The sequence below is a fragment of the Stigmatopora argus genome, chromosome 15 (assembly GCF_051989625.1).
Source record: "Stigmatopora argus isolate UIUO_Sarg chromosome 15, RoL_Sarg_1.0, whole genome shotgun sequence".
NCBI lineage: Eukaryota > Metazoa > Chordata > Actinopteri > Syngnathiformes > Syngnathidae > Stigmatopora > Stigmatopora argus.
In genome coordinates this window covers 12,776,957-12,792,937 of record NC_135401.1, presented here as the reverse complement: position 1 = coordinate 12,792,937, position 15,981 = coordinate 12,776,957, and the positions used below count along the sequence as shown (strand labels likewise).

General features: G+C 37.8%; 2 protein-coding genes across 2 annotated transcripts; both read left to right on the top strand.

Moving 5' to 3' along the window:
- The first annotated feature begins 694 nt into the window (after positions 1–694).
- Positions 695–2,510, top strand: LOC144090119 (CD209 antigen-like protein C). Its single transcript, XM_077621439.1, has 5 exons — positions 695–755; positions 957–1,108; positions 1,253–1,362; positions 1,906–2,033; positions 2,494–2,510. The coding sequence occupies exons 1-5, from the start codon at positions 695–697 to the stop codon at positions 2,508–2,510; spliced, it is 468 nt and encodes a 155-aa protein (XP_077477565.1).
- A 5,170-nt stretch (positions 2,511–7,680) lies between these two features.
- LOC144090045 (C-type lectin domain family 6 member A-like) lies at positions 7,681–15,288 on the top strand. Its single transcript, XM_077621340.1, has 8 exons — positions 7,681–7,775; positions 8,865–9,025; positions 9,888–9,994; positions 11,229–11,356; positions 13,479–13,615; positions 13,691–13,803; positions 14,785–14,918; positions 14,997–15,288. The coding sequence occupies exons 1-7, from the start codon at positions 7,715–7,717 to the stop codon at positions 14,915–14,917; spliced, it is 840 nt and encodes a 279-aa protein (XP_077477466.1). The 5' UTR covers positions 7,681–7,714; the 3' UTR covers position 14,918; positions 14,997–15,288.
- The last annotated feature ends 693 nt before the right edge of the window (positions 15,289–15,981 follow it).

The window sequence follows — 15,981 nt, the reverse complement described above, 5'->3', positions numbered from 1 at the left end:
CATGCGTAGTTTCTGGGTGTGATGACAAGTAGGATTTTGTTGTTGATGATGACAACAGGGCCTATGTCCGATTATTATTATTATTATTATTATTATTAGTTTGAGGACCGGTGAGACTACATGAGTGCTCAGGGTGCGGCCTGTCCACCAAAATTGAACAAAGGTCACATTTTTACGTTTGTACAAAAATGCCGATGGTGGACTGATTCAGTCATACGACAGACACGACACCTCAGGCAAAGAAAAAAAAGAAGGAAAAGTTTCAGAAGAACAACACGATAAACGCTAGTCATTCAATGAATTTGCATTTTCAAAACAGAAAATAATTTAAAGTCATTTCGTTTCCCCAATGCAAAACCATTGGCTTCTCTTATTAATGTGACCGAACACATTTCCGAATTTAAAATAATTAAAATAAATAAGTAAGAATTGACATAAATATCTACACACTGAAATAATTGTAAAAAAATCAATTTGAATTATTGACTTGAATTACTGAAGAATCATTCACGATGACCTCCAATTTGATGGGCGTGTAAAGACTGGCTGTCCCTCGAAGAATGATTGGTGGAAATCAGTGGTGGGATGTGGCTGTGTGGTGGACATTGTGGTGAAGAAGGTATTTAACTTCAGAACACAATCACATTCAGTAGGAGATTTTGCAGGTGCGAAGCTGCTTTTCCTGGACATTGAGATGAAGGCATCAGCGCTTCTTCTCCAGGTGTCCATCGTGCTTGCCTTTTTGGCTTTTAATGGTGAGTTAACTATTACTTGTGATCTTCTCACAAGGACTTACCTTCATGGTGCAGGTGAAACAGCAGTCCAACAGGAGTATTCACTCCAATTAAGCTTTCACTTCCACTTGGATTTTGGCCACTGCGAATGATGACACATTACAGCTTGTCATTTTTAAAAATAAACTCACGTGTACTGTTTCTTTATCTTGTATGTATTAGAGGTCCTGTCCCAGCCATGTCCACAAGGCTGGTTGCTGCACGGGGACAATTGCTACTACTTTGCTCAAAGAAGGAGATCGTGGTATCAAGCCAAAAGCAAATGCGAGGGCGCGACGGCCAAACTGGTGGTCATTGAGGATGTTGAGGAGAGGGTGAGCCACTCACTCACTCACTCACTTACTCACTCACTCACTCTCACACACACACACACACACACACACACACACACATACACACACATTCTCCTTGTTTTTTCCCTACTCTTAATGATATATGTCTAATAACATTTCTTGAAGAAATGGCTGGAATCATCTATTAAGAAGGCCTACTGGATCGGGCTGACCGACAGGAGGAAAGAAAGAGAGTGGGAGTGGATTAACGGATCTCCTCTTAATTACAACATAGCGTAAGTAGCTTGAAGAAAGTTACAAAAGTTGGGCTTCATCTCATTTTCTGAACCGCTTTATCCTCACTAGGGTCGCAAGGGGTGCTGGAACCTATCCCAGCCTTCTCCGGGCCAAATATGAGATTCTTTGGTACTTTTACCTAACCCTGACCTCCAAAGGTAACAGTGATGTAGGTACAGGCCAAGAAACAATGGCAGTAATAGTGATAATTTCTCGTCCACGAGCCTCGTTATAGGTGCTAAATCTCTCACTATAGGTACCTACCCCATCGAGGAGGGTATATTGTTTTTAGTCGCTTGTGTAATGTTTACCATATACAGCTTGACTATTTTGCTTTTTTCGTGTTTATTGTATTGTTCAGAACTGAACAATCACATAGCTTTCATTGCACTGAAGTAAAATCCTGTTGTGAGGCTTGTAGATTATGCCCTTGCTTTGAAAAAGGGTTTGAGAATGGTTGAATTGGACGCCTGACAAGCATTTACTACAGAGGAGCGGATGCGATTTGGCAGAGGCGCTGTGTAAAAGGCGCATTTTTGCAGGAACTGGGGTCGAAATAAGCCTAACAACAGACGAAAACAAGACTGTGCTGTGATAAGAAACCGACACCGTGGCTGGAATGACCTAAGGTGCAAAAGGAAACGGCGCTACATCTGCAAGCGACCCGCAAGTGAGTACACACATTGTTGAGTGGGACTCCATGCAGTTTGTGGGAAATGTTAAGTATTTAAAAGAAACGTGAATTGTTTTTATTTATTTAAGCGGATGACCTATATTGTAGAAGCACAATCGAAGTCTTTTTTCATTGACTAAAAATCATTTACTCTTGGATTTCTTAAACAAACATGTCAGTCATTTGTTGTAAGTACATGATTGTTTGATTACAAATTGACTACAATACAAACAACAGCATGACTCGTATTCTGTCTATGTCACATCTGCACTTCTATGATTGGTTATTTCAGATTCATTCGATGCTTTTCTCCAGCTCTCGCATCCATTTTGAAATCTAACCCAAACCCCAGAATACTAGACTGACTTATGTGTATCTTGTCCATATATAGTCAAAGTCAGGGTGGTTTGTAAAGGATTTGGATGAGTTTTACCTCACCGTCTTCCTTATCTTACAGATGATGACGCAGTGTGACGTCAACCTTTCCCACTTGAGACTCAGACACAGGTAGCTTAGGATATTGAATTCATTGAGTGCACAAATATAGAAATTGCTAACTGGTGTAAGCTAACAGACCTTTGGTCAAAACTAATTCTACTAAGCATTAAAGGGACACGTCTTCATGCCGCCATGCAGTACAACGCATCTAGAAGCAAGAGGCGATAAATTTCTGCGTTCTGTTGTTGTGCCAGATAAAAAAGTGACTGGGTTCAGAAACTGTTTTTGCCAGATATCAGCCAGCAAACTTCTTGTATTCACATAACATATATGTTTAGGGACTTCCACCACACATCCCGGCCTATTTTGCGCCAAAAAGACTAACGTTCACCCACCTTTTGAGCAACATTTTTGGCTTACACTGCGGAAACTACGGAATCAGCGATAAAGAAATAACAACAAATTATTAAGTATTAGTGAACCCGATCTCTTCATTAAGCGTAACTGATGAAGCAGTAGAAAAAAAAATTGGCAATGTTTTTTAAAGTGTCTGATGTGAAATTTCAAATACACGCTGGTATACAGTTCACTACGGTGTTTTACTGCAGCGTCAATGACCAATGCATAGAAATTCATTCACTTATTTTTGTAAAAGGACAAAATGACACAAAGCAATGAATATTTATGATCTTGCAGCCTGAAAAGAAATAAGTCTCTGTGAAATGCTAAAGACTCATTTTTTTGCTCGCTGTCAAATTACCTGCAATTTAGAGCGGTGGTTTGTTAGCTGTAACTAGTCAATTGTCGCTATATTTGTGCACTAACAGTAGTCAGTTGGGAAGCTGGTGGTGGAAGAGGATATAAAACATCAAGTTGACATTACTTCTTGTTGGGATGTTGACACACAGGAAAAAATATGTTTAATTTGATTCACGTAATCGCTCAAATTCTGTAATTCTAATACAAAAAATGTGTTTGATTAAAAATTCTGAAATCATGTGCAAGTACTGAGATCAATGTGTGCTGAGTTATATCAATAAAGTCTTTTTAAACTCAACAACTGGGAAGAATTTTATTGAACAGCACTGATGAGGACACATGTAGACTTTTGGTCATCAGCAAATCCCTGGCTTTTTGGTCCCAGCCTTTCACAGTTTAGGGAGTACGCATGTGCTTTCAATTGTGTTTCAAAACAATTATAAAAGCCTCATTTATAACATTCAGCTATGCACAAAAGTTAAAAAAAAACTTAACATCACCAGATGTCTTGCATGGAGCAGATCTATAAACCTAGAGTACAATTTTCAGTTTTGTTCTCATCGTAGTGGCCTTTGAACAGGGAAAAAGGCCGGTCTGCTGTTAGGGAGAGGGATTATTCGTAGGTCATGTGACTTTTGGCAGCTATTTTCATTGTGCCTAGTCAACAGACTAAGTACTTGCAAGAGAAAACGCTCCGTGAATTGAAAAACAAACTGGAAACATAAATCAGAATCATAAGAGAGCAGAACCTGCGAGCCAGGTTGAAACAACAGGTGGGAGGGTCAAGTCCACCATTCACAAAAACATGCAGAAATAAAGTGGAAAGACACTCTCTTTGATTACATGCAATTAGGGCAGGGATGGGCAAACCGGTCCTCGAGGGCCGCTCTGGGTGCAGGTTTTTGTTCCAACCAATATAGCACAGACAGTTTAACCAATGAGATTTCTGCAGAAAACAAGAAGCACCTAACTGCAATCCACTGATTGCACTTGTAGGACACCAGATTGGTGGAAAGGTGCTCTCTCAATGGGTTGGAATGAAAACCCGCACCCACTGCGGCCCTTTGTGGAATAGTTTGCCCACCCCTGAATTAGGGCGACCTTTGAGGACAGCTACCCATCTCCGTTATGACCTTACACTTCTTTTTTTGTGGCATTATTCGATTTGATGGCAATGATTTACATGAACGTCTCAACTCTAAAAGGAGGGGTGTATTATACCATTGAGACACATGAATGAATGTCTTTATCTATGTGCGTGCATGTCAGTCGAATTTTTATCTCAGTACATTTGTACCAAACCACATGCATAAAAATCTAAACAAATAAGGACTGAATTGTCTTGGAGGGTTCATGGTGATGTGTAGATGACGAGGGAGGAATGCTCACCGCAGGTCCTATAGGGAGCAGTGGTTCTTAACCTGGGTTCGATCGGTCTCAGGGGTTCGGTGGAGCCTCTGCCGCGGAGGTCAAGACACATCATGTCTATTCATGATAACATGCCCCACTGGACCATCAGTGGCTGCAGATGATCACGTGACATTGCTTGGCCAATCAGTGCTGGGAGGAATTTATATATCTTGAAATTTTAAAAAATCCTATTTTATTTTATACTAAAGTAGGCTTCAGTGAATGCGCATAGGAAACTGTTGTGGTTAGGCAGCTCCGACAAGGTTAAGAACCACTGTCGTAGAGTAAGCCTTGACTTGAACTCCTTGGCACTTCTTTGATTAGACTAAACAAGGTTTTGGTATAACACGCACCCACAATTTGTGATTAAAAATTTTTTTTTTTCAGTTTTTCTCAGCTCACGCCAAGGATTGCACATGCTGAATATGTCGCCTTGACAAAACATTTATTCACAACATATGGAAACCTAGTAAAAAAACAAAATACAACTACCATTAGCAACACAATTCAAAAATGGAATTTGCAATTTTAAATCCTTAGTCTAATTAATCATCATAATTTTACAATTTTTCAAAGTCTGATTCATCATCATCAGATTGACTAAACAATTGATTCCATTCTCTTTGAGCGAGGATCGAGGTCCCTGGGCGGACTCTTGTAAGCAGGTGCCCCACTAACGTTTCCCTAAAACAACTTTTTCTTATTTTTACACCTTTAACACTACAAACTTGCCAAAGGCCATTCGGAGAGGGCTGGCTTTTGTAAAAGAAGGTAGATTATCGCCATCTGGCGGACAAAGACAGGTTTTACATCTCCCATTATAGCGGCTGCGGAGGGGACTTTTTAACGGTTTGGTTTGGCTTTCCCATTTGTTTGGATGTCTGTTTTTCCCCCATTTATTAGAGGCAAGATAGGGCCGAAAAAATCCGACCCGACCCAGCCCACGGTTGTTAAAGCCCGACCTGGCCCGAGCCCGACCAATTAACTTGATTTGCAGGCCTGAGCCCGAAGCAAACCCAAAATTTCACATTTGATTTGTGAGGACTAGGTACTCCCGAGTCAGGAGGAGGAGGGGTGATTTTTGATAACAAATTAAAGCTTGTCTTTTGTAACAAAATCTAAGTTAAACAAGACTGTATAAACGTTTACATATTTTATATGATAATGAAGATGTTTGACTATCATCACTTTTGCCAGTACAGCTGTTTAAATGCATGCTCAGTGTCGAGGTGCCAGTCTATTTGCTCTTCGTATGAAAGCAAAGCGCCACATTGACTACATTCAGCGAAGCCAATGCAAGTTTCTCTAGCATATTCAACAATCAATTTGAAGATTTTCCACACCTCACTCTTACGGTGCGTGTTTGTTTTTTCAGTTGTCCTGTCTTTAGTTTATTCTTAACTTCTTGCTCCTCCATATTGGGGATACCAGGTCAAAATAGGGACTTGCGGAGGTGAAGATTATTAAGAGTGCGGCGTTCACATGACATGCGCAGAGCATGCTCGGGCTCTGTTACAGGGCCTTCTGTTTTATCCAAATTATTTATTTTATAACAAGTATTCCTTAGTTTAGTATCCACACATCGTTTTAGTATACATTTTTATAAACATACAGTGGTACCTCGTCATACAATATTCTCGGCTTGTCATTGTCAGACCGAATTTGGACGTTATTCTACATACAAATAGCAGTTGTGTCTAAAGCGTTTAGAGCACTGATGTCAGACTGAAGGCATGTGGTGGTGCAGCCTGTCATCAGAAAATAGCCACGAGACACATTCTCATTTTTTCCACCCCAAAAATGCTGTTCGGGAACTGGTGGGTCCACCGTAAAGGTCAGGGTGCGGCCTGGACTACCTGGCACATTCTAGCTTTTTCACCCAAAAAATGTAGTTAGGTGACCAGTTTGATCACTTAAGTGGTTAGGATGTGGCCTGTCAATAAAAATGTCCACCTATCTCCGACACAAAAATCCAGACGGGCGACTGACACAGCACCAAAGAAACTAACAAACTAAAAAGTATATTTAAAAAAAAAAAAGAAAATTAAGAAAACATTTTACAAGTAAAAAAAGTCAGCCAACAGTCCTCCAACTATCTGAAGTTGTGCCAAAAATGTTAATTTAAGTCATTCACTACCTCTGGATTGGATAACTTTATTCATCCCGTATTCGGGAAATTTCATTGTGACAGTAGCAAGAGGGTGACAATGCATATATAGAAAAATACATTTTAGACATAAATAGATAGGTAATAAATAAATAAATTCATAAGTAAATATATAAATAAGTAAATAAATAAATCAATACATCAATAAATAAGTGTGGTGCTGATATATATATATATATATATATATATATATATATATATATATATATATATATATATATATATATATATACCTATACATACATATAAATACATACACATAGATGACAGCAATAGAAGTCTAATCCATTTCGAATGGTAAATCTGGCAGCAATCAAATAAATCCTATCCAAGATCAAATGTCAATGTGAAAACATTTCAAATATAGAGTTGATTGGTTCATCCATTACCGTCAATGACCGCCAGTGAGTTAATATGAATAATAATAATATGAATGTAAACTTTGGATCTGTGCACCTCTTTCAAACCTTAGAAAAATTAACTGGACTTGACTTGGAGGAATTTTATGAGCATGTGCATTTGCTGAGTGTTTCCATGAAATTGTCATTGCTCCAAAAAAGCTTCATGTGAGTGATTTTATGAAAAACTGAGCAGTACGAGGCTCTTTTTTGGGAAAACATATTTCGTTTTAATCCCTTGAAGAATCAGAGTGTACTAAACAAAAAAAGAGGACGAAAACTATATTATATATTATTTTCTGTTCAGTACGAGCTGTTTTAGGTTTATTCTCTCCAAAATATGATTGATGGGAAGTGAGCATGTAAGATCCGGTTCAGCAAGTTGATCCAATCTTTCTTTGGGGGGGGCGTGCCATCACATTTCTGTACGCCAGGATGTATTTAAGGTGCTCAAGTTCTGTGGCACCTGAGGAGAAACAATCAGTTTGTGAAGCTGCTCTCACTAGATGAAAATGAAGATGAAGGCACCAGCACTTCTTATCATCCTTGGCATTTTGGCTGTTAATGGTGAGTCCAGGAGCTATAAAAGATTATTTTAATAGTCATTATTTTGTTGTCTGAATCGCATATCCTCACAAGGGCGGCGGGGGGTGCTGGAGCCTATTCCAGCCAACTACCCTGAATTAGTGGCTTTCCGATCACAGGGCACAAGGAGACAGACAACCATTCCACTCACACTCAAACTCGGGGCAATTTAGAGTGTCGAATCAGCCTACCGTGAATGTTTTTGGAAGGTGGGAGGAAACCGGAGTACCCGGAGAAAACCCACGCAGGCCTGGGGAGAACATGGAAACTCCACACATGTAGACCGACCTGGATTGGAACCCAGAACCCCACAATTGTGAGGCCGACGCACTAACCACTCATCCCCGGGCCACCTTTTAATAGTCAACTAATCAATTGTTTTTTGCTAGGACTCAAGTAATTGATTTATGTAGAAATAGCATGCTTTCAACTGTCATTTCTCTAATTGTTTTTCAAATGAGGTGTTTGCAAATTTTGAATCAGGACTGGTGTATATGAATTTACAGTTTGTCCCATCATTCTTTCTAATCTTTAATAAAATAAATAAATGACCTAATGCAATACATAAAAGCAGAATATTTAGTTTTTCCATTTTTGTAAATTTAAAATAATATACAAAAAAATCTATTTTTTTGTATTCAAATTATTCTTTGAATTGAATTCACTTCCTCTTTTTTAGATTAAAAAAGACATTTTAAAAAGTCAAGGATGAAAAGATTATTTTCACTGTTTTGGTTTGGAAAAACAAATTTTCACTTTTAAGAATGTGTATTTGTACAATTTTTAGCTCAATGATATTAGCTAATTATTCATTGACAATCAAAATCGTAGACACCCATATAAGGAGTGAATAATTACTTGTGGTCGTATTACGACTTTCATTCAAATTGATCTGAAATCGCAAGATTAATGCAATCTGGGTTGTTTTACATTTGATGATGACGGTACACTAAAGGTGCTAATTAAAAGTATTTGAATTAAAGTAGTTCATCAATATATAGACATCAATGGCACTAATTGAGCTAAATGAGCTCACCTGTACTTTCTGCTTCTGCATCTTTGTGAATTTAGAAGTGTTGTGCGAGGTGTGTCCACCCGGCTGGCTGGATTACGGGGGCAACTGTTACTACTTCGCCTCAAACAAGGAGGACCATAAATCGTGGTATAATGCCAAATACGACTGCTTGGGCAAGGGTGGCCACCTGGCGATTATTCGGGACATCAAGGAAAGGGTGAGTAATTGTAGTCATAGAGAGAACGATGGTGATATTATTGAAAAATGACCCGTCTCTGTTTGCACCAGACTTCTGGTTAAAACTTTATAGGGGAAGTGAGTATATTTTTGTGCCCTACTTGACTTTAAATGTTATGTCCACTAACAGAAGGACAACAGGTGTCTAATTCGAGGGGGTTTAGATGCAGTTTTTTTTATATACATATTTGTAAATACCTAAATTCATGAATGAACTAAATACTAATAAAACTAATTTTATATGAATTAAAAAGAAATACATTGGGTATGGTCGATAACTTCAATAACAATTTTGCAAATATTAAATAGAACAGTTTTAATAAGAATGACATAAAAAATATTTCCTTTTGATTTTAATTAAAATAATAATGAATAAAACTTTTTTACAGCTATGTAAAAAAAGTCAATTTTAAATAAATAAGAGAATATTTATAGTATGGTCTCCAATAACACTAAATTTGGTAAATATTAAGCAGAACAGCTTTAATAAGAATGTCATTAAAATATTTCCTTTTGTTTTTAATTAAATTGTTAATGAATACATTATTCAAGCTATGTACAAAAAGTCAAATTTAAATAAGAAAATATTTATCTCCTTTCTTCATTTTTGTTTTAATAAAGTTTTTTTTTAAGATATGAACATTTTCTAAAATACTACAATATAATTTACAATGTTTTCTTTTAACTCGATTAACTTATTGCCCAATTTTGACCAGTCAAGGCTAGCAGTGAATGATCCCTGAATGATTGTGTGTCGTCCAATCAACATATGTCTTAAAATAAGTTTAAAATGTTCCCTATCTCCCTCTCCAAATGATTGTGTGTGGTGTCATTTCTTGTAGACCTGGATGGAATCACAAATCTACACATCACATTGGATCGGCCTAACAACCCAGAAGATTGGATCGTGGGAGTGGATCGACGGAACTCCTTTGAAAGCAGGCCTAATGTAAGTAACTTGAAAAAGTGAGTAGCAGAAACCTCAACTTCAACAGGCAAAAAATGGACTTATATTTCAAAAGGTTGTACAGCATGGATGTTGCGGGCCATATCAAAGTTATCGTTTTCTCCCGAAGGCCACTATGCCTGCCAACCACGGCAGTCACAATGAAAAAGTACAATCAAATCTAAAAAATTAGCAAATTCATCTTCTGTACCGCCTATCCTGTCGACAAGGGTCGCAGGGGGTGCTGTAGCCTATCCCAGCTGACTTTGGCCAAAAGGCAGACTACACTTTAAACTGGATATCACTCAGTCGTAGGAAACACATAGACACAGACGACCAATCGCACTTCCAATCATATCGCCACCAGCAGGAATCGCGCCTGCCTGCACCGGAGTCAGGTGAGGGAAACACTACACCATCAGGTGGCTAATTAGCAAATGAATCGATGACTATTTTATTCATTGATTCATCTTTCAAGCCCTCTTCAAGCTTTTTAAAGGAAAATAGTTTTGTTTTGAAAGATATTGATGGTTTTAAATAAAAAGTGGGGAAAACGGCAAACATTTTATTTTATATGTTCTTTTTTATTGTTGCAAATATTATATTTTATCATATAATTTAAAACTAGATATAAATGTTAATTTATTAATGTAATTAAACTTATGTAGGTCATGTGGGGCTTCCGTTAATTGTTTTATATATTATACTAAAGATGAAAATTCGCATCTTAAAAAGGGTGACACGAGATATCCAGACTATAATGTGTACTGATAATTTCAAAATGATAAAATACTGTACTGTTGTGCTGCACACTGAGAAAAAGACGTAAGCTTCTTCAAAATTCTATTCTGGCTCAGATGGTTCAATCAGGCATGATTTCACACTATTAAACGTATTTCTTTGGCATATAAGGAAAGCACTTTTTGTCGACTGATAATAACCCCTAAATAATAGCATTTGACAAATGATTTCTTATTTTTACGGCAGCTGATTATTTGATAACATTTTGATAACATCAAAATATATAAGAATTAATTTTTTTAAAGAAAAAATGTTCATTAGTTAAAAAAAAAAATCAAAGAATAAAAAATAAAATATTGATCGATTTATAGAAATTTAGAGAGGAAAAAGTAGTTGGATGAAAAAAAAAAATAATAATGGAAAAGTGACGGCCTCCCCGACAATTTAGTTGCAGCTATTTGGCAGGGACCGCTGTGTGAAAAGAGCTTCTGTGCAGGAACTGGAATGCAGGTCAGCCTGACAACAGTGGATTCGAAAACTGTGGTGACATATCGAGTTTGGAAGGGGGCTGGAGTGACACTAGTTGCTATGTAAAGCAACCTTACATCTGCAAGCGTAACAAAGGTGAGTCTACACCTGAGGTGCTCCAACTTTTTTCCTCCAAGATTTAATTTTCCACGATCTACATTTTTTTTACAGGTAACTGACAAAGCTCAGCAATGATCCATCTTGATATACCTCACATATACACATGTATGGAAGCGGTAGAGAGCGGGAGTGAAAATCCACTTTCGATTCATGCTAAAGGTTACTGCGGACACACCAAATTCACAGGCAGTGGCTCATTAGCCGGTAACTGGTCAAATAGTCCCAGGGGCTATTTAGCCGGTAGGAATTCTGTGTGGGGTAAATAGTAAGAAACTACGGCTACGGAGCCACTGCCTAAATAAGTCATTAAATCCCAGTGGCGGTCGGTGCATTTTCTCGTAGCGCCTTCAACGTATCAATCCAACCCTCAAAAACTATTTTATGGCTATAAAACCTGTACTGCAAATAGAGCTGCGACACATAAAAAATAATCAATAAATCAATGCAAAAAAATGGGGTAAAATCCACTTCATAGCAATATTTCATCATTAAATACAAATACTGGAACTTTTCACACATTAAAACCAGGCCAGGGGGGCGATTTTCCCGGGAAAAGACAGCGATGAACGTCAATGGCGTACGGGCAAACATTGCCCGAAAATGGGATAAAATCCAGCCGAAAACAGCATTTATTGATTAAATACAAATACTGGAGCTTTTTAGACATCAGAACCGGGCCCGGAGTATCATTTCCCCGGTAAAAAGACAGCGATGAACGTCGATACGTCCATACGTGAAATGACAAAAAATGCACTAAAATTAGGTAAAATCCACTTCCTAGCATCATTTATTGATTGAATACAAATACTGGAGCTTTTGAGACATTACAACCAGGCCAATGGCAAAACGGCAAAAATTAAACTGGGGTAAAATCCACATCCAAGCAGCATTTAGTGATTAAATACAAACACTGGAGTTTTCAGATATCAGAACTGGGCCCACAGTTGAAATATTATTTAGGAATATAGCCATATTATACACACCAAAAATTCTTTTTAACTGTACACAATATCCATCCTCCTTTCTTCCTTCTTTCCTATCGCCATCGAAGCTCATGATGAAAGTAGAGCCTGTCCTGTCATATTTCCGGCATAGTATTTGCTTGTGCAGCTAAGTTAGCGCACTGAAAGTGCCGCACACACCATTTTCCCGGCTGTAACAGGCTTGCTAGCTTCGGAGTTGACCGCCCTTTCTTAATGATGTCCATTTTTTTCTGGAAAAGTCCGTCTGGAAAATAGCTTTGTGAGCGAATCTGCAACAGAATCCATTTGTTTTTGCTCCTGTCGGCCATTGTGGGTGGAGTTTGCGATCTCTGGCTGCGGCCCGCCTACTAGCCAATCATAGTTGGTGAAAGCAATGACGTATCCCAGCCAGCAAAATGCTAATGCGTATGAAAAAGCATTGTGGGGTTGCCAACTCGAAATCTGATTGGTTAAAAGCAACAGTCTAGTTTAATGCAGCAGAGCCCGCAGAACTGATTGTGAAGGCTTTGAGGCAGATGTGATCTGGCAACAAATAATGGCTGAAATGTGATTGGTTAAATGCTTCAATATGAAAACACACATCTGGAAGCAGTGCAACCAGGGGGAAAAGCAATGAAAGGAAGCTAACAGAGCATTTGGAATAATAAGTATTGATGGACAAAATATAATATGATTCAGATATTTCTTAGGCCAGCAGAGAAGGCCTTGAAGGCCCTGACGGCCCGCCACTGTTAAATCCCTATTCACCTAATGTTAAAATCTATCAGTTGGCAATAACACATCAAATTTCAATAAGATTGGTTGAATGGTTTTGAAAATCCCCTATTCACTCAATGTTAAATAATAAGTCAACGGCTAAATAGCCACTGGGACTATTTGACCGGTTACCGGCTAAGGAGCCACTGCCAAATTGGTCATAAGAGCCTAGCTAAGAAAACCCACAGAGGGGGGGAATCAAAATGTTATTGTCGTATGATCTACCAATAGCACCTTGGTGATCTACATAATGGGCACAGCTGGTCTACACATTGATTTAAAAAAATGTGTTGGTAGGGCACCAAAACAGGATTTAAATGAGCTAACCTGCTTCTTCTGCATCTTTGTTGCATGACAAGCGTGTCAGCAAGGCTGGCTGGGCTACAAGGATAGTTGTTACTACATCTCCAATGTGCAGAAATCGTGGGGTGAAGCCAAAGTAGACTGTAGTAACAAGAGAGGCCAACTGGTGATCATCCGTAACATCGAGGAGAAGGTGAATTACCCTATCTGTTTCACTCTCTGTTTCTCCATACATGCAATTAGTTATGCTTGATGCAATTTCTTGTAGAAATGGCTGCATTCAAAACTCAGCCGCACTACCTACTGGATTGGCCTGTCATCCACATCTGATCACAGAAAGTGGTTTTGGGTCGATGAAACGCCTTTGAACCCAAATGTGGCGTAAGTAGCTTAAAAAAATCACAGTTCTATACAACCAAATTAATTTCTCTGTCTTCGAGTGCAACTCTTTTTGGTGAATGATAAGTACTCCTACTCAGGGCCTAAGTTGACTAATATTTGTGGCAGAAATGTGCTTTGCAATGAAAAAAATTTGAGGATGATAATAATTATACATTTTATTTGCATGGCTAGCTCTTTTCAAGAGACTTAAAGAAAAAAATCCAATGACTAAAAACTAGAGTTAAAAAAAAAACAAATGGGTAGATTTACCTGTTTTTTTTTAGGTTTTAGGTAGGTTTATGGACCAACTATCTCATTGACACCCATTGGCAGATATCGACATCCAACCTATTTGGATTTGGATTGCCGCTGCCTCCTGCCTGTTTAGATTAATAAGACCTCAATCTAAAAAAAAAAATCACAAGGGAGGGATAAAACAAGTTATAGATGGTTCTGGAACTTTGACTATCATGGCATTAAAATAGGTCTTATTTTCATTGTTACTGATTTAAATATCGAAGTCCTCTTGTTGTGTTCTCATTCAATGAAATATATTTTTGTCACGGGAAAAACATTTTTTCTTACACAAAATATAATTTTATAATATAATTTATCTAGTTTTTTTTCTATCGGAAAATTGAAAGTTTAAATGAAATATGCACGTTGACTTTTACATTTACAGTTTTGTTAACTTTTGCTTGTGTACGAATTAAGTTTAAGGGTAAAAAAAAGCAGAATATTCTCAAGAAAACATTTAAATAAAGTGGCTATTTTGGTGAACAAGAATTGAATGCTGTGCGTGATCAAATTTATGATCAGATATATTTTTCCTTAAGCGATGAATAATGACTGGAGTCCTATTAACGAGCCTACCTGATGATTTGTTTGCAATTGCACTCATCCATTGTAAACGTGACTTGGTTTTGTAAGGTTGGTGCAGCATTTTTGTAGGATCTTTAAGTAAAAGACGCTTTTGTACAGGAACTGGTCTAAGGGTCAACCGGACAACCGGTCTGGAAATGAAAACTGTGTTGAGATGTGGCATGGGAATTCATATCGCTGGAATGACCGAAACTGCAAGTTTAACCGACGTTACATCTGCAAGAGCTACTAAGGTCAGTTCACACGTTACTGCAACCTTTCTAAGTGGACATTGAAGAATATTCACCTGCTTTCGTTTTTATCTTGTTCAGATGACAATCAAGTATGACAAGCCGAGATGGAGTTCCTGTCCCGATATAAACAACTACGCATGGTGAAACTGGTGATGGAATAGGGGATGTGATTTTTATGGACATCTTCCTGTCAATATATGAATATGCTTTAAGATAACAGCTGTTTGCTACATGCGTATCTGAATTTTCTCTCTTTCTGTCTTCCTTTTTTATTTTAAAGTTTAAACTTGTGAATTCATATAACCTCTGAGGTTGTGGAACTGGTATATAAACTGGTCAGTACTTTTCTCTTTGCAACAATAAAAATTATGATCTGACATTCATATCAAACGTACTTGAATTAGTTCATTTATCGTCACCTGGTCTGGAAGATTTTTCAATTTCATATTGAAAGCATGTATTCAGACATTGCAATTTTTAATTACCCGAGGGCACAATTGATTTCATTTCAACTGACCCAGCATCTGCGGCCCGGTAAATGGGTAGTTTATCAACCTCACATTTCTGAGATCGTAGGTTAAATCCCCGGAGGGTTCTGACCACCTTGTGTGGAGTTTGCATGTTCTAAAGAAATTGGTCGTGGCAGATTAGTTTCGGGAGATTCAATTATAATCAGCTATATCACTATGAGATCTAATAAAGGGTTATTTAAAAATGACTGATTCACTTTTCGAAATTTGTTAAAGCAGAACACTTATACATATATTAATTCACTGACACTAAAAATATTAATAATAAATTTCTTTGGAAAGCACTTTATATCGCAGACAGGTCTCAAACTGTTGCAACACAATGGCATTAAAACAATTGAAGATACATAATACAGACAAAAAGATTTAATAATGCATCTAAAGTGGAAAGTCCATCCAAAAGTCTTCGCACCAATCGTGTGAATGGAACCCTAAGCAGGCTTGGAGGATAGTTTATCTTCTTTTTAACAGTTTTTTTTTTAAATTCTCTTAAATGAACAGGTGACAATAAGAAAGAAAAAATATAAATATGA

Coding starts and splice junctions, on each gene's coding strand:
- LOC144090045 (XM_077621340.1), top strand. CDS start 7,715: ATGAAAATGAAGATGAAGGCACCAGCACTTCTTATCATCCTTGGCATT. Junction 9,026..9,887: donor TTCGGGACATCAAGGAAAGG/GTGAGTAATTGT, acceptor CATTTCTTGTAG/ACCTGGATGGAATCACAAAT. Junction 9,995..11,228: donor CCTTTGAAAGCAGGCCTAAT/GTAAGTAACTTG, acceptor GCTTCTGTGCAG/GAACTGGAATGCAGGTCAGC.
- LOC144090119 (XM_077621439.1), top strand. CDS start 695: ATGAAGGCATCAGCGCTTCTTCTCCAGGTGTCCATCGTGCTTGCCTTT. Junction 1,109..1,252: donor TTGAGGATGTTGAGGAGAGG/GTGAGCCACTCA, acceptor CATTTCTTGAAG/AAATGGCTGGAATCATCTAT. Junction 1,363..1,905: donor CCTCTTAATTACAACATAGC/GTAAGTAGCTTG, acceptor GCATTTTTGCAG/GAACTGGGGTCGAAATAAGC.